The 19,438-nt window shown below is 38.2% G+C and overlaps 1 protein-coding gene across 5 annotated transcripts in view; it reads right to left on the bottom strand.

Annotated features, from left to right (window-relative positions):
- EML4 (EMAP like 4) overlaps positions 1-19,438 on the bottom strand; it is a 160,973-nt gene that overhangs the window by 38,830 nt on the left and 102,705 nt on the right. For all 5 annotated transcript variants that reach the window (XR_003550860.1, XM_006141306.2, XM_006141307.2 and 2 more), the window contains 5 exons: positions 12,119-12,242; positions 10,863-11,012; positions 5,320-5,389; positions 4,158-4,268; positions 1,237-1,332 (listed from right to left, as the gene is read on the bottom strand). Coding sequence is in view for 4 of the 5 variants with exons in the window: in XM_006141306.2 (XP_006141368.1) it covers positions 1,237-1,332; positions 4,158-4,268; positions 5,320-5,389; positions 10,863-11,012; positions 12,119-12,242 (551 nt within the window). In the remaining variant the exon portion in view is untranslated. The remainder of the gene's footprint in view (positions 1-1,236; positions 1,333-4,157; positions 4,269-5,319; positions 5,390-10,862; positions 11,013-12,118; positions 12,243-19,438) is intronic.

Genomic DNA, 19,438 nt, shown 5'->3' with positions numbered 1-19,438 from the left:
GGGCCCCCTCACTGGAAAATTAAAAAAAAAAAAAAAAAAATCAATGGCCAGTAGGAAGAAAACCACAACTTCTGGGAACCTTACTACAAAGGATCGTATTCACATATTTCACTGGTGGCTCCTTCCCTAGGTTTAAATGTTAAATTACTGTGAAAGATGTCTGCAAAAATGATCAATGTTTTCATTTGTATTTCTCAAAGGTTGAAGTTTTCTGACAGCTTATATATTTTCTTGTACAATCAAATTTACTTCCTTCAAAAGACTCACATGTGAAAACACAGTAAATAACCTCTTTTTGATCGACAAGCTAAAAGCCTGAAATTTATGCAAAACAAATATTAAAAGAGAAGATTTGAAGAGGAATGTGATGTTATTTGAGAGTACGGTAAATATGTCATGTGCTATTTTATTGAAACAATTATTTATTTAATTTAGTTATTATTATTATTCTTATTCTTTAATTTGCTATAGAGTATCTGAGCTCACCAGAGACAGAGAAAAAGAGAGAGAAAGGGAGAAAGTGGGAAAGCAAGCGACCTGGTCTGGGACTCAAACTGCGGTCGGCCACACGGAAGTCCAGCAACTTAACCACCTCACCACCTGCTGGCCCCTGCCACAGGCTTTAAAAAAGCCATTTGCCACTTTGAATCTCTTTGAAAGTCTGTCAGAGGGAGAAGTGCATTTGACCTATAAAATGCAGCTACAATGCTAACCTTACATTCTTCTCTTGCAAGTTATAGCTTTATGCTCGCAAAGGGGTCAATGATATTCTACAACAAAAATAACTATTTTGGTATTTTCTATACTAAACATACAAATATAATAACTGAGATCAAAATACTTACATATATATATCCTTGAGTTATATCAGTGATAATCTGAAGACTGAATTTCTTCTCTAGATTTCAAAAGTTAAAGATTCAGTGAAATTACATATTTTATTAAAGCAGCAGCAGCCAAGTAGTTCAGTCTTAACCGTGAGGTTCGACATCCATCTACTTCTGCATTTCAGTAGCACGGCGCTGTCTGAAATACTGAAATCGCTTGAAGCTGCCTGACTAGCTTATCGTGGGTAACTGTAATGCCGCCACCATAAGAATTACAACAAATAATGACCCTGGTTGATCTGGCCAGCGAGTCTGCTCTTGCAACTTAAGGACATGAAATACAGTTTCAAATTCCTGCAAAACTAATAATGTACTTGGAAAGATAACAATCAGAATTTTTAGAATTTACCTTTATTTCTGCTCCTTTTGACTTTTTCTGCCAGTCCCATACAGTAAGCATATGCTCATTGGAGTCATCGATAACACACAAATGAACACCTGAATCCTGAGGAAGAGTTCAAGGCATTAAAAAATTCCTGGATAAGACTTGACTTTTCTATGCAAGAAATATCATATCATTAGAACTGCCGGTAAGATAATTAAAAATCCTTTAAACTCATTATTCTTTAAAACATAATAAATTACTACTCAAACTCCATTTCTTCAGAAATACAAAAACCCCTTTTAAAATATCTTCTATTTTTAATTTTTTTTCTCCTGAGTTGATTTCCACTTGCCATCTAGTCACTTCTATTATTCCGGATCACTAATAACTCATTTTATTACTCATTCATTTCCTTGGTCCTGTTTGCAACTAATGAATGCTTCCTTCTTGTTGCCTCTATTCAAGATATTTTCCCTTGAGGGCAGACAGGAAGAACTGTACATAATTTCACTTTGTTCTTGACTAAACTTTGATAGTTTGAGAAAAGAAGTAAAAATTAATAGCTATCTTAAAGTTTGTTGATTCTGTGATATACCTGACTTACATTAAATGAGTAAACCAGACAAATAAAAATACAACTTAAGTTCTTCTCTGTTTTTCTGAAACCATTTTCATTCACATAATTTAAGTTTCTCAGCTTAAGAAAAAGAACCATGGATGATACTAAGTAATTCTTTTTTTTTTTTTTTTTGAGAGGTTTTTGCTATAGGGCGCGTGCGCTCACCAGAAAAACAGAGAGAGAGACGGAGAGACAGAAAGCGGGAAATCACTCCCCAGGGGGGATGGCCACACCGCAATCCCTTGTCCTCCATTCTCCTCTCGGGATCTTGGGCACGCACATGCACCTGGTGTGAGTTTAAACCACTGGGTCCGGGAATTGAACCACAGTTGACTACATGGGAGTCCAGCAACATAGCCATCAAGCCATCTACTGGGCCTGCTATTAAGCAATTTTTTTATAGTAGCATTTGTGGTATTTGCTTTTTATTACCTATGGAACAGAGAAACATTGTAATAAAGAATGACAGACACTGAGGAAGGGCAGGGCTTACCCTCTGCCCTTCACCTTTTCCTTGGCTTGTACTGAGCAGAATGGGATCTGAACTAGGACTGGAGTATGAGGCCACTGAGGCAGTCATCACACCACGACGGCGGTATCAACGACAACAGTTCCCGTTACTGAGATTTTACCGGAAAGAAATGTAGTAAATACTTTCCTAGTATTTACTGAATTTTCTAGTATTACTACTTTTCTTTCTGTCCTATCTTCCTTTCTAGAAGCCTTTCTCTCAAATCTTGACTTGCTGCACCCTGGACATTCAGTGTCTTTTCAAGCTAGCAAAGTTTCTAAATTTATCCAAATTTACCTTTTGATTTAAAAGTGGCCCTTTCTCCAGGTCCCAGAGAACTCCCATAATCCCAAATACAGCTCCAGATAAGAACTCAAGAGTTAATATAAATATATTCTGAAGCATAAATGAGGCCCAATGAAGTCTACAGGAGTATTTTATTTGAAATTTAAAAACATGAACCCTAAAATATAACAGGTCAGGGCTAGCAGGTGGCATAGTTGCTAAAGCGCTGGACTCTCGCATGGCTGACACGGTTTGAGTCCTGAACCTGGCGGCCAACTTCTCACTTTTCCTCCCTTTTTCTACCTCTCTCTCTTTGTATCTCTGGTGAGTGCACATGACCTGTAGCAAATTAAAATCCAAATTTACCTTTTGATTTAAAAGTGGCCCTTTCTCCAGGTCCCAGAGAACTCCCATAATCCCAAATACAGCTCCAGATAAGAACTCAAGAGTTAATATAAATATATTCTGAAGCATAAATGAGGCCCAATGAAGTCTACAGGAGTATTTTATTTGAAATTTAAAAACATGAACCCTAAAATATAACAGGTCAGGGCTAGCAGGTGGCATAGTTGCTAAAGCGCTGGACTCTCGCATGGCTGACACGGTTTGAGTCCTGAACCTGGCGGCCAACTTCTCACTTTTCCTCCCTTTTTCTACCTCTCTCTCTTTGTATCTCTGGTGAGTGCACATGACCTGTAGCAAATTAAAATAAATAAATAAATAAAAATAAATAATTCTTTGAAAAATGTAACAGTTCTTCTGCATACTTCTAATCTTCATTAGATATACTACAGGAAAAAAAGAATGTTCAAGTGAGTAACATCTTGTCTTATTTTCCCCTCTGGATAAAGCCTCAAAACTTAAGTAGGACTGTTAGACAAAAAATTATAAACCCAGGTTGTCATCAATTCAGAATCAAGATCATTTGAGTTTAAGGAATACAAACACTTGTTTCCTATGCTCAAATATGACAGCAAGAAAATCCAGTATTTGTGCAGAATTGGCCAAGTTTTGTGTCCATTAATTTTATTTTTAAAAAAATAATTAGTTATTTAATTTTATTTATTCATTCATTTATTTTAATTTGACCAGAGAGAGAGAGGGACAGTGAGAAAGCAAGCCGCCAGGTCCAGGAATCGAACTGCGAATGGCCATGTGGGAGTCTCCAGTGCCTTAACAACCACGCCACCTGCCAGCCCCATGTCTGCTAATTTCCTAAATAAAATTGATTTACTTTATGACTCAAGATGAAGTAAAAGCATACCTGCCTGCTTGTTTCATACTGGCTTATGTATGTGTTCTAACCATTTTCTCGACTACACTGGAATCCTAACTCAAGACAAACAAGAATTAAAAGTAGACTAACTGAGTATCTTGGATTCTAACTAAAGTACTTTAGTACTTAAGCTAAAATACTAGCCTCCTAGCAATAGCAATATTACCAATAGCTAACATCTCATTTTTCAATTTAGAGTTTTCGCTTTCTATGGATGTATACACTTCCTAACGTCTTTAAAAATTGTTACTTACTGCTTTTGAAAAATCCAGGCAACCTACTCCACGCTCGAAAGTTCCAAGTCCAATAATTTGCAGTGTAGAAAGACTAACTGAATCCCACACTCTGACATGGGGTTGCAGAGGCTGCAAGAGACACAAGATAACAGGACTAGCTGGGATGCAGGTGGATGTGAACACAACTCCACACCAAACTGCCTGCTGTCTTTAAAAAGGAATGGGGCAGGTAAACATCTAATACAAAAACAACTGCTAGATTTAGACCTTCCCCAACAGACTCTTGGGTAGGTATTTTCTTCCTATACTATAAAAATAAGGAAATGACAGTGATGCCAGTAGTAGCAGCGAATAATCCAAGTATCTTGTATGTTCCACATGCTATTCGAAGTGTGCCATGTGTATTAGTTTAATCTTCATGATCCTATGAACTACAGGTCTTACCATAATTACCATTTAACAGATGAAACAAATACAGAAATGAAAGAACGTGCCCAAAGTTGTACTACCATTAAAAGGCAGAGTTAGGATTGTAATCGGGCAAATTTACTCTAGATATTTTGAGCATTAACCTTCATTCCTGAGAAAACAACTCTTTTTTTTTTTTTTTTTATCAGTGTCCGATAAATTGCTAAGCAAACAGTCCTTACCCAGAATTCAGAACTGGAAGAGATTCTTAGAAGTTATCCAATATAAACCTTCCACTCCTTTTCTTTAAAGAAACTGAAGCCATGAGTACAGTTATGCATATGCTAACCAGTTATCAATATTATTGCTGATCCTTAAAAATACAGAATTTGTTATGTAAACTAATTTAACAGTACTGAACAGTAACCGAAGCTCTTTGTGCAAGTGATAACAGGTCTAGCCTCTGATAAAACTGAGAGGTTCATCAACTAATGGAAATTGTGACACTTCTGGAAACACTGAAAAGTGATTCTATGTGAAGAAGAATGTAACAAGCCTATCAGTCCTCTGACTTTTACAAGTAAAGGGTTCCTTTGGGAGAAGATTTGATTCTTTTGTCTTCTGACATATCCTTACATTCTATCATGTTTTCTCGTTCTTATTCTAGGAATCTTTTGGTAGTTAAATTTATGAGAATGAAACGCACGGGATGTGGCTAAATGATAATGAGCTCCACTCGAACAGCAGCACACCAGGTGCGGGACACGCTTACCCTCCCATCTTTGTCCACTCCAGCTATCTGTCCAGTTGCAATTCTGATCTTGTCAGGATGTATAGCGAGGCTAAAAAGCAATGGCAACAATACCTTTAAGTACAGGAAACGGAACACAACAGAAATGTACTTTTGTTGTCAACATTTTCAAATGTTAAAATAATAACCGTTCATCATAAAAAACAATTCACTTTAACCTATTTTTTTCTTCAGTAAATCAATTATCAATTACCTAAAGTTTCCAGTTGTACTTTTTCTTTCTTTCTTAAGCTTAATAAATTAAGGAAACACTAAATTTGAAGAAAATATTTACCCACAACTGTGGCATGCTAACAAATTTAATTGTTTTCATTTGTTAAAGTTTCTTTCCAGTACATGCACATAGGCAAAGTATTCAGATGGCTTATTGCAGTGAGGGTACAAAAGTGTATTGCATAATTTTAACCTATTTAAATAAAAACTATTTTTCCATTTTACTACATAACCCTGGCATGTATTACTAAATTAACAGCTCTTCCCTATTTTAGGACATTTCTAATTTTTAAAAAATAGTTTTATTAAACTTTATTTTAATTTGACCAGAGAGGGACAGAGAGAGAGAGAGAGAGAAAGAGAAGGGGGTGAGGTGCAGTTAGAAAAAACGCCACTAGGTTCGGAAGCTGAACTGCAGCCAGCCATGTGGGAGTCCAGTACCCTCAACCACCACACCACCTGCGGGCCCCAAGACCGTTCTACTTTTTGGCAAGAGAAAAAAGTAGTCAACATCTTCATACAGCACCTTCAACTTTTTGCTCAATTCTTAATACAAAGAACTCTTGTTCATTGAACCTGGGACAAGAAATTTTTAAACAAAAATGGAAAATAGAATATATGTACCTGAATTGCTCAAGGTACACATACACATAACAAGCAAAAAAAAAAAAAAAAAAAAAAAAATTAAAATTTTTTTTATTTTTTATTTTAAAAAAGTTAAGATTTGTTTAATTTTATTTATTATTATTACTATTTTAAAAATTTGCTATAGGGCACATGTAACAGAAAGAGAGAGAGAGAAAGTGAGAAAGCAAGTGCCAGGTCTGGGACTAGAACCAAGGTTGGCCATGTGGGAGTCCAGCACCTTAGCCACTATGCTACCTGCTGGCCCCACAAGCAAAAATCTGTAAAAGATGTCTTCATGTCCATATATAGAATCTTTCCGTATCTTGCAAACCAAGAGGTAAATTCACCTGAGAATATAAATTTTTTCCTTCTCTTTTTCTTTTTGGCCAGAAGATGTGTGCTATCACCAGAGATAGAGGAGAAAGCACCTTCACTGGGAATGGACACACCACAATCCCCTCTCCTCTATTTCTCCTTCCTTTGGACACTTAATTTGGGTAACATACACATGCACCCAGCATGTCTCAAGCTACCTGGTTAGCTACTCTAACCATGCAGTCAGATATGTGGGATTCAGCTGCCTTAACTACCATGCCATGGGACTGGCTCAAAATTTTGTTTCTTAGAATGTACTTGCTTGTTATTTTCCAGACAGCATCAACTTAAATAGCCACAAGAAACAAAAGTGTTCTAGAAGTTTCATTACAAGGCCAATCCCGTGGAACAGTGTTTGAGTGCTATGTATAGGCAGCTGGATGCCACATGGCCTCCAACGGTTAGAGTCAGTGGCCTGCGTGTGTTCTGGGTGCCCAGCATTCAAATGGGAAGAAAACATGGAAAGGATCACGATGTGACTGCGCTATCCTGGGGGTACTTTCTCCCTTTCTCTGCTGAGTGGATGTGCTCTCTGGCACTTAAAGTTTCACTAGGGGGTTAGCCAGGTGGCATGATTGTTAAGGCAGCTGGATCCTACATGGCCAACACCACATGGTTTGGAAAATACACCAGGCATGTGTGTATGCACACCCAAAATCCCTACAGGAAAATGGAAGAGGAGGGACTGGGTATAATTTCTCATTTCCCCTAACATCCTCTCTCTGTACGTAGCTCTCTGGGTGAGTACACACAACATAAATCAAAAACTTAAAAAAAGGGCAGGAGGTGTGGTAGTTAAGGGTACTGGATACTCACATGGCCAACCATGGTTCAAGTCTTGGACCTGGCAGCTTCCTTTCTCACTCTCTCTCTCCCTCTCTGTTCAAATGTAAATAAATTTAAAAAAAAATTCTTTAAAAAAAGTTTCATTACAACTTTCCCATATTAAAACTTATCTTTCAAAAATGTTTTAATAATTTGATCAGCATAAATGGTACCTTGTTTTAATTTCTTTGATTACTAAGGTTAGAATTGATCAATTTTTAAAATTTTTTAATGAAAGAGGGAAGGAGAGAAGGAGGCAGAGAGAAATAGAGGGAGATAAGATATTTTTGACAGGGTCTCACCCATACTGCAATCCTCCTGGCCCCGGCCACCCAGTTAGCCAGGATTCCAGACAGGTCCATGCAGCCTGTTTTTAGGTTGAGCTGGGAACGGAATCTGAATCTCGTCTCCCAGGAGGTCCCACCTTCACTTAGCAGTGCCTTACCACTTGCATCCCAAGGTTGGGATAATATGCTTCTTAATCTAATTCTACTTCTTCTTTAAATAGTTGATATCCTGTATTTAGGTCAACTACATTAAAGGTAACTCAAAATCTAATACCAACATTCTGCTAATATTTAAATCAGATCTTTTTATTTTAATTTCATTTTTTAAATTCCAATCTTTTTAAATAATTTTTTAACTGAAATGTCTGCATTAGGTTAATACATAGTTTAAATATCAAAAGTTACAAAAGACATATTAAGAAAAGTCTCCTTCCCACCTACCCTGTTAAGAATTTTTTTTTTTAAGAGAGGTTTTTGCTATAGGGCATGTGTGCTTGCCAGAAAGACAGAGAGAGAGACAGAGAGAGAGAGAGAGAGAGAGACAGAAAGTGAGAAATCACCCCTCAGGGGGATGGCCATGCTGCAATCCCTTTTCCTTCATTCTCCTCTCAGGATCTTGGGCACACACATGCAAGTGCCCGGTGTGAGTTTTAAGCTGCTGAGTCTGGGATTCGAACCATAGTCAACTACGAAGTTCAGCGACGTAACTATTATGGCATCTGCTGGTCCTACCCTGTTAAGATTTTATCTACTTTACCCCACTCCTATCCCCAGCAACCCCTAGCAGGTCATCACTAAAATTAATTTTTTAAATGAATAATTCTAGAAAGTTTTTGCATATGTGGAAACCAGGGTACGTATTTATTTTGTACTTCATTTTTATACAAATGGTAGAACACTGTGCACATTTTCCTGTTCTTTAGTATTTGTAATTAGGATTTTATCTTAGGGATGTTTAATATATAAAGCAATTTCTCATGCTTTCTTTAGAGCTGCACAGTGACCTGTGAAAGTATACCACCTTGGGACTAGCAGCTGGCGTAATGACTATGTTTGCTGGACTCCCATGTAGTCAACCATGGTTTGAGTCCTGGACCCGGTAGCTTGAACTCACACCAGGCACGTGTGCATGCGTGCCCAGGATCACAAGAGGAAAATGGAGGACAAGGGATGGCGGCGTGGCCATCCCCATGGGGGGTGCTTTCTCACTTTGTCTGTCTCTTTCTCTCTCCTCAGTGAGCATACATGTCCTCTAGTAAATTAAAACTTTTTTTTTCTTCTTTTATCTTTATTATTTTTACTTGGTCAGAGGACCCATAAGCTCCCAGAAAGATAGAAGGCATCCCCAAAAAGGGGTGCAGTCGTGCCGCAATTTGTTCTTCTTCATTTCTTCTCATTTCTGTTAAAGAGATTTTAGCTATAGGGTACATGTGCTTACCAGAGAGACAGAAAGCAAAACATCACCCCTCAGGGAGGATGGCCATGCCACCGTCTCTTCTCCTCCAGTCTCCTGTCGGGACTTTGGGCAGGCACACACACACACACATTCCCAGCATGAGTTTTAAGCTGCCGGGTCTGGGACTTGAACCAGTCAGCCACGCGGGAGTCCGGTGACACAATGATTATGCCATCTGCTGGTCCCTCTCCTTCATTTCCCTATCTTGTCAGAATTGTGGGCAAGCATGCACACATACATGTCATATTTTTGAAGCTGCCAGGGCTGGGATTCAGACCATGTGACAGGCTGTATGAGATCTGGCTCCCTTAATTTCCAGGCCCCAGGGCCAGCCCTACCTTTTACTTTTATAAGATGGTAGGATTAGGGTTGATTTAAAAATTTATTATGCTTATTTATATTTTCTAAAGCTATATCCATTTGATATTATTTGCATAATAGGACCTTTGAAGCAAAGTTTGTTTGTTTTTGCTAGAGGGAGAGTGTGCTCGTCAGGGGCAGAGAGGAAGGGAGAGGGAGAAGAGAGAGCACCTTCTTTGGGGAATCGTCATGCTGTAATCCCTTTTCCTCTCTCTCTCCCTCCTTTTGGGATTCTGGGCATATATGCACACTTGCTGAGTGTGTTTCTCAAGCTTCCATGTCTTGGATTTGAACCACATAGCCATGTAGAATCCAGCTGCCTTAAGCACCAGGTCATAGAGCCAGCCCAGGTCTTGTGTTTTAAGGATTTCTATGTTCTTATTGAAAAATAAAATAAAAGATTTAAATTGGGCTTAGTTTTCTTCCCCCTGTTCTTGACTTTGTTTTCTGATTATAAAAGCCATGTACCCGCTTTTAAAGCAGATCATAAAGTAGGGGGAGAAAGTTACAAACCTACCACCTAGAGAAGAGCAGCTTTTAAATGTTAAAAAATAATAAATTTAACCAATAAATGACTGAATTTTAATTATACACTAGCAAAATTTATTGAGTAATTTAAAAATATGCCCAGGTACATAAAATGAGTTTTCACAGTTTTGGTGTGATACCCTATAGGATTAAGATCCTTATTCATCAGTAATATCTCTTTTCCCATAAAGAAAAAGCATCAATTCCAAAATGTATCTTCACAGGACAAATTTTTAGTAAAACAAACAAACAAAAACACTCAGAAACCTGCGCAAGCTTGGTGTGCTTCACATATCTCACACCACAGAGCAGAAGGAAGGAACTGTAAGAGATCCGAGAAAGCAGAAGAGACTCCCATCAAGATTTAACTGCTGCTGAGACTCATCAATTATTTTAGAGGACTTGTAAGTCCTTTTGTCTTTTAAAAATATATTTGAGGGAACCAGCAGTTAGCGTAATGGCTATGTCGCTGGACTCCCACGTAGTCGACCGCGGTTCGCGTCTCGGACCCGGTGGCTTAAATCTCACGCCGGGCGCGTGTGCGTGCATGCCCAAGATCCCGAGAGGAGAATGGAGGAGAAGGGATTGCGGCGTGACCATCCCCCCTGGGGGTGATTTCTCGCTTTCTGTCTCTATGTCTCTGTCTGTCTGGCGAGCGCACGCGCCCTATAGTGAAAACCTCTCAAAAAAAAAAAAAAAATTGACAGAAGTCCCACAATACTCATATAACCTGAGTTCTCTATCAGAAATCATTTTCAATAAAACCCAAATTAAAAAAAATACAAAATGAGCACTTGCGAGAACAGAATAAGCAAACATTAAATGATACCAACCATTTCACACAGTCTGTATGGCCCAGGTAGTGTCGCTGAGTTCTCTCCTCGTAGTTAAATAGCACTACTACTGATGCAATGAAATAAACTATCTCCCCGGTAGGAAGAAGGTAAACATTAGCTCGACAGTCTTTTCCTCGATAACCATATCTTAACAGAAAAAGAGTCAAGGTTTTTAATAAGTAAATTTTCAAGGGATTAAATGAACCTTTTTTTTCACACTTAAGAGAATCAAAGGAGTAAGGAAAGGGTGATTGGACTAGAACTAAAAAGGTCATGTCCTGTTGTCATTCTTTGTGCAACTCTGAGTCTTCTGACGAGCCTAAATCTCGGTTTCCTCATTTGCCAAATATATACTTGGACACTGTGTTCCCAATATAAATCAGACGTGGGGTAACATTCGGTTCTGAACAAAGCAAATGTGAGGTTGGTGTCTCTGGAGCTTATGCTCTGGCAGAGAATACAGAAATTACCACCAAATATATCATTACAAATTGTGGAAAGAAAACTAACAGGATGCTAGGAGAAAGCATAACCAGAGGACCTAATTTAGGGAGAGGGAGAGAGAGAGAAGGGAGGAAGCAAAAAGAAGGCCTATCTGCTGTCCCTAAATGATGCACAAAGGACAGCCAGGCAGAGTCTGGTAGGCAGAGTGTTGATTAAAAAGAGGTGCAGAGAACTGGGATTCTCCTGTAGGACTGGTAAGTTCTCCCAAATATTTCTACCCAAAGAAGGAAATCAGAGATGCAGAGAAAGGGCAGACAGAAGAATTCAGTCTGGCTAAGAAGTTAATTTTGAAATTATAATCAACTTTGTTAATTTAAGCTCTTAATGACATACTTCCTATCATAACATTCATTCACAGGTTACAAAATACTTAACTGATATATTCTTATGGAAATCTCACAATGGCCCTGGCTTCACAGGGGAAAATGGCGGAACCAAAACCCAACACCAATCGTCTAATTCCAGTCCAATTCTTACATAACACAAGTGTCTGCTGTGACACTCATGGAATACTGCTTGCCCTTTCGGAAGATGTTAGTTTTGATGGCTTTAAATTGCTAATAGCCAAAAATACATAATATTTGAAAGGATTACAGATACTGTTTCCTTTTTTATTTCTCAATTGGCTGTTATGTTTATTATATCTACTTTTTTGGTAAAAAGATAATTTTAATAGAGAACAGGTAAATAATTTTTTTTTAAACTAGAGAGAAAGCACACAAATTTGCTGTTGTGGTAGAGAAGGATACACCCACTCCAGTTTGAGCTTCTCAGGAGGCAGTTCCGTTCTGATGTCATCATAGTTGTCAACATCAGAAGGAATGAACATTGTAATTGGTCGACCTCGCATAAACATTTTAATATATTCTCCTTCTGTAGAAACACAAGATAAAAATTAGGTCACATGCATTCTCTATATAGTCATTAAAAAATGGATTGTTAATGTGATACAATAAAACTAAGACAAAAATAGTAACACTTCAAAGTTTTATTCTCATTATATATTATTTTTGTCATATGCCATATAGAAAACAAAGTGATCCTGGGACCAGCAGAAGGTGTAATGGGTATGTCGCTAGACTTCCACACAGTTACCGTGGTTTGAATCCCACACCTGGCAGCTTAAAACTCATGGCAGGTCCATGTGCATGTGTGCCCATGATCTGGGTGCATGTGCGTGTGTTCCCAAGATCCCAGATGAGAATGGAGGAGAAGGGATTGTGGCATGGCCATTTCACTAAGGGAGGTGATTTCTTACTTTCTGTCTCTGTGTCTCTGGCAAGCACATGTGCCTTATAGCAAAAATTTCCCTTTAAAAAGAAAAAAAGAAAAAGACAAAAAAGTGATCCCATAAAGACCTAGGCCAAAACACTGTAGGAAAAAACTCACTGGCTATTTCCTTAGTTGAGAACAATTCTTTTCATAAGTAAAATGTAATTTATCTGAGCTGACATATTCTTACAAAGTCAGGAAGGCTGAGGTAAAGAAATGCAAAAGAAAAATCATTTTGTGTTGGAAATGCCTCTAAGATTGAAAAGGGGATTATATGGACAGACAACAACCATATCTATCATTCTATTTGAACAACATCATTGGATGTTTAATGATATGTGAAAACATGATTTCACAACCTAAAAAGCTTCTATTAAAAACAACCACCACCACCACCATCCTAACACACACACACACAAACACTACAATCAACAGAGTGAAAAGGAAACCTACAGAATAGGAGAAAATATTTGCAAAGCATATAGCTAACAAAGAGCTAATTTCCACAATCAAACACCTTCATAAACTGGGTTGGGGAGGGAGACTAAAAGCTATGCTACATAGCCTATGAGTAGAGCTGAAACTATCATTTTTTAAGACAGTGCTAAATAACAATTTTCTTAGTAGCATAGGCTCTAAAAAAAACTTCATTTATATAAACCAATAGGTGTTTTAAGATCTACAAGTCAACACTAAAAACATTTAAAAAAAAAAAAAAAAAGACAAGTCGAATCAAATCATCATGCATCTTTCACAAAAGGGAAACAGTACTTCACTAAAGATGGGACTCCTCTTCCTTTCCCTCCTTTCTTTTTTAGTTTGCTATATGGGGCACATGTGCTTTCCAGAGAGATAGAGAGGAGTTGGGGGTGGGGGAGTACGAAATTATCCCCCAGGGTGGATAGCCTTGTCACAATCCCTTCTCCTCCATTCTTCTCTTGGGATTTTGGGCAGGCATGCACATACACCTAGAGTGATTTTTCAAGGTCCCGGATCCAGGACTCAAATTATGCAGTTGGCCATGTGAGATCTAGCCTCCTTAACCTGTGTTACCTGTTGGCCCAGGGCTGTTTCTTACTTCTTCAAAGACAAATGAACAAAAACAAAAATCTCCATTCAACCTTGCCTCTAGCATCCCAGTAACCTACATATAGATAGGTTTAATAAATGTCTATGGAGATTATGAAATGGTTACAAAAGAACCTAAAAGGGAAGGAGGAAAAAACGAACTGAGTACAGAAGCATAGAACTGTTAGCACTTGCTAACTTGTTTGGCATGATATAAAAACAGCATTAAGCCCAGACTTAAATGTAATACAGAGGCTGATTCAACCTTAGATCTCTAATAATGACCTAAGCTACCTAAAGAGAAGAGTACTTAATAACTATTCAGTAGTTTATACAATGCAGACCATGAAGAAGAAAGAAAGATAAATTACTTGCTCAATGTCTCAGAGTATTGATGTTTTTTCAGAGCCAGTTTAAAAAGCTGTACTTGTTATGGGTGAGAAGTTCAAGTTATTTTTATTATTATTACTCAGTGTGCTCAGCTTCAAGGTTTGATTTTGATCTAAGAACAGGCCTCCCACACTATGGTTTTAACCCCACATGATGTACATCTTTATTACTTCTGAATCTGAGAGTGGGCTGTGCTTCCTGATGATTTTTAGCATAGCTAGACTAAATGAGTACCAGCTGTAAATTTTCCTCTTCTGCAATCATCCTTATCTGTATCTCCTTGTCCTTTTTGGTATAGTGCATAAAACTATACAAACTCTCTTGTAAGTGTCGATTTGTTGTATGATTTTCCTTCTAGTTTTTGTTGTTGTTTTAAGATTATAAATTGTTGAAGGCAGGACCAGCAGATAGTGTAACGGTTACATCACTGGACTCCCATGTAGTTGACCGCTGTTCAAGTCCCAGACCCGGTGGCTTAAACTCAAGCTGGGTGCGTGTGCGTGCATGCCCATGATCCCAAGAGGAGAATGGACTGCGGCATGGCCATCCCCCCGGGGGGAGGGTGATTTCTTGCTTTCTGTTTCTCTGTCTGTCTCTTTCTGGCGAGCGCAGGTGCCCTACAGCAAAAACTTCTCCAAAATAAAATAAAATAAAATAAAATAAAATAAAAATTCTTGAAGGCAGTTATCCTTTCTTTGAAATTTCTTGCAGCATCTTTGATTTATGTCACAAGTGTGTTCCGAATGAAGAAATGAAACATTCAATAAATGCTTCTATTTTTATTTAAAATGGAATGTATGCCCAGCAAAGAGAGTTAGCGATAATATAAAAGAAAAAAAAAATGCTCTCCTTTGCTTTTAGAAACAGAGAATACTATATTGATTCTTTTCATCACTCAGGCAGCACAAACAACTAAGTTGGAAATTAAAGGAACTATCTGGCTCCCGCCAATGCTTCTAATATAAAAACGGCAATGCATATTTTGGGATGAAAAGGGCCTCCGTGCTTGTAAACTGGTAGTACACATGCTGGAGAACCCGTAAATAATGTAAGCACATCAAACAATTCATAGGTCTGAGAGTGAGGCAGTGCATGACAGTGGGAAGAACATGAGTTCTGTTCTCTCCTGAGGGCCTTGAATCCCAGCTTTATACTTACTAGCTGTGAGACTTAGGACTCATTTTCCTAATAACAGAATGATACTACTACTTACTCCTCAGAATTATTGACTGATTACGTAAAACATCACACTGTAATATGGAGTTCTTTAGAAATATTTGTCTCCTTCCTGTCCAGAAAGATTTGTGTCCATTCTAAACACAGTCCAGCAACTGCTTATATGACTTAATTTACCACAATCTCCCTTCATCAACTTCAGTGACTATCCACAGAATAGCAAATGTAGGCAAAGATCCTAGAATTACGGTGATTCTATTACGTACACTTTAAAATAGGGAACACAGATCTAAGCATCTACAACATCAGGCAGGAAATGCAAATAAGATTAAGTGGGGGAGCACAGGATCATTAAGGGGGGCAGAGCACTGGCATCCCTCAACACCATCTGAGAGAGGCAGCAGCTAGTCTGCTCCACGAAGGGTGTGAGCCTGGTGTTATTAGATCTTCTCCCTCCAGCTCCCGCTCTCTCTCTTTTAATTGCTAAAGGAGACATGTACTGATCAGAGAGAGACAGAGGACAGAGAGGCAGAGAGACAAAGCACCCCCTCAATGGGAGCATGGTCATGCTATTTTTGACAGGGTCATACCCTGTTATAACTTTCCTGTCCCAGTCTCCCAATTAGCTAGGATTACGGGCATGCACAAATGTACCCAACGTATTCAGTTGGCCCAAGAACTCAACCTGGGTCTCTGGGTCTAAGTGTTGGCACTAGCTGTGTGCTACTATGACTGAGCCCAGTTTAGATTTAACGAACAAACTAACAAAAACCAAAAACAAACAAATAAACAAACAAAAAACAAGGGGGCTGGCAGGTGGCATGGTGGTTAAGACACTGGACTCCCACATGGCTGACCATGGTTTGAGTCTCAGACCTGGGAGCTTGCTTTTTCACTCTCCCTCTCTGGTAAAATTGAGAATAATAATAAACAAATAAAGTTAAATAAATAATTCTTTAAAACAAAATAAAACAAAACAAAAAACAAACAAAAATTATGCCTAAGGTTGGGAATATCAGTATGGGTGAAAATGTTTTAGCCACAATATATTTATTATATAATATAAATATGCACAAGACTAGGATGTCTCTTATGAGAAGTTGTATTCTCCATGTCTAGTAGAGGCAGTCAGGGTATTTGTTTTATCTAAAAATAAGAAAAGAATATGTCAAAAACATACATTCTTGGGACCAGCAAATGGCGTAGTGGTTAAGGCACTGGATTTCCACATGATCTGGCAGCGTGAAACTCACACAGGTGTGTGTGTCCAAAATTCCAAGAGGAGAATGGAGGAGAAGGGACTGCTATGTGGCCATCCTTCCTGGAATGTGATTTTTCACTTTCTCTCTGTCTCTCTCCAGCAAGCGCCTACACCCTATACCAAAAATCTCTCTCTAAAAAGAAAAAAAAAAAAAAAGTTAGACAACCTTTAAGCACTTTTTAATCTAGAAGACTTCTTCTAAACACAACACAAATTCAGATTTTTGCATCACAGGCTTTAAAAAAAAAATCTCCAACAGAGAAGAAGTCCTCTTTTCTTGACCTCCTTTTAATATACATTCAAGTCTGAAAAAATATAACAATAATTTGAGGACATTTAGGTTTTGCTCTATAAAAACATGTGACACTTATTCTCCACATTTAAAAAAAATGCAATATACTAGGTAACTACTGTAAGGATGAGCTTATTAGCTGTACTCATTTTATTACAAAGTCTTTCAAATTGTTATCTATTTTTCACAAGAAGTAATTTTATAAAAGCACCCCAACTTAGCTCAAAAAGGCTTCATCTGTAGCTTACTGGTTAGAATAGTACTATACCCGAACTTAACTGCTACATCTAACAATAAATAATCCTGAAGTGTGTTCAACTTTTAGCTTGATATGCTAGGACTCTCTCTGCTGGGACTGGAGCAGAACTCAGCAGAACTAGGGAGGGATTTAGGGTGCCAGTCAGAGCCTCTTCTAAGTGGCACAACCTGTCCTTCCTCTCCTCCCAGCCTCACAGACTGCCTTGGGTACACCCCGTTTCATTTCCTATTACTTCGACCACAGTTTCCTGTCTTTGGCCTAAGTGCTGATCAGAATATGCACCTTTGCAGTTTTTTACTTCCTCTGCTATGCGTGCAGGAGCCAGGCCTTGTAGGTAAAGTTCTCTCTGCTACCATTCACCTAGTGTAACAGATGTAAACGCAATGTTTCCTAAATCAAAGCAGATGGCTAGAACAAGTCACAGTGGTCACTGTCAAAAAGCACTAAAGAAATGGATAAATTATATTATAAAAAGTATTTCATAATGACAGATATTAGCAATGATTAATAGCTAAAATACAAGAAAATGTGTTGTGAATATGTCAGGCAAAATAAATACCGAACTTTAAAAACAGATCTATAACTTACAGGCAATGAAAATTTAATTAACTGTTTGTCTGTTTGTTTGTTTATATAAATGAGAGTGAGCTAGCAAGGGAGGGAGAGAAGAGATGGTTCTGCCAGGGTCTTGCCCTGTCAGGCTCCTCCCTGATCCAGCCTCCTAATTAGCTGGGAATACAGGTATGCGCCATCACACAGGGTATTCGATCTTACTCGACACATTTTTCCGTAAGGTTTTACTGTAAGACTCTTATGTTATTATAAGTCAAACTTATGTGGTAGTATGTTGTAGGTACTGTTAGAACACTTTATTACTATCTTTAATTTTTACAATAACCCTCCAAGGGACAAAATTTTAGATGAGAAAGCAAAGACTTAAGAAGACTGAAATAACCTGCTCAAGGTTGCATAGCTAAGTAAATGATGAAACCAGTCTTTGTACTTCAAACTCACTTGTTTAAACATATACATCGGGTTGCTTGCTACATATCCCTACAATGTAGATTGAGTTTTATATACGACTTCTGTGAAACTGCCCAAAACCAAGCTTTATTTCCCTATACATCTATTTCTTCTCAAACAAACGTTCCCTATTTCAGTAGATGCCATTTACCTCGCTGCTTAAGCAGGTCACAGAGAAGACTCCCTCTGCTCCTTACCTCCTAAACCACCCAGAATCCATCTTCTCCTGTCCAGAGGGTCTGCGCCAATCACGGGCAGGCCTGAACTACGCAGTTGACTCAAGCAAAGAGTTGTCCTCTCAGGTTCATTCTAAAGACTATAAACTTTATTCTCCAGATAGGATATAACTGATTAAGTGGCAAAGGAACATACACAAATTCCAAGAGTAAGACTCATTGCAAGTCCCTTTTTATGTCATCAAATTCCAACACCAGGGACATTTTTTTGTTTTGTTTTAGATAAAATTGTTGTAAGAGAATTTAACATATTTTTCTATATCCTTTTTCAGCTTCTCACTCCATTCTTCTATGTAGACGGGCCAAAATCCTGTTTAGTGATGTTTCTATATAAAATCCCTCCCTTTATAAATACATTTACCCACTTGTTTACCTGAATGATTTGAAAATTCTGTCACTAACACAAACCACTCTCATACACCAATCTTAAGCTCCTTCTTCCTTCCAAAGAACATACCATAAAGCATGAGAAAGGGGAATGCAACCCTTCTAATTTATCCCATAAGGATTTACAAAATTTGAGCTCTCTAGTGAAATACCTAATAATAGTAATAGTAATAACACCTTTTCATAGAACGGTGTTTTCTATTTTTAAAGTACTTTCATATATATTATTTCATCCTTCAATAGTCATATGAAGTAAGCTTTATAACTGTTATTCTCAAGATTAGAAACCTACTCAGAGATAATGCCCTTTGGCCTAAGTCAGGCTGCTATGCAAAAGAGCCAGAACCAAACACTAAACACTAAGTAACTCCTCACTCACTGCTCTTTTTTTTTTTTTTTTTTTGCCACTGGGCAAATGTACTCATCATTGAGAGATGGAGAGAGACTGTGAGAGGTGCTGCTCGAAATCACTCCCCAGGGGGAAAGGCCGCACTGCAATCCTTTCTCCTCCTGGGATTTTGGGCACATGTGCACATGTTCCCAGCATGATTTTCAAGCCCCTAGGTCCGGGACTCAGACTACAGTGGGCCATGTGGGAATCCAGTGCCTCAACTACCACGCCACCTGCTGGTCCCTCACTGCTCTATTTTTAAAAAGTTTTTGATAAATAACATCTATAATAACAGTTGTCTTTGTAAATAACTT

The sequence above is a fragment of the Tupaia chinensis genome, unplaced genomic scaffold (assembly GCF_000334495.1).
Source record: "Tupaia chinensis unplaced genomic scaffold, TupChi_1.0 Scaffold000050_1, whole genome shotgun sequence".
NCBI classification, from domain to species: Eukaryota; Metazoa; Chordata; class Mammalia; order Scandentia; family Tupaiidae; genus Tupaia; species Tupaia belangeri.
Note: the sequence above shows the minus strand (reverse complement) of the source record. Positions and strands in the feature narration are given on the sequence as shown.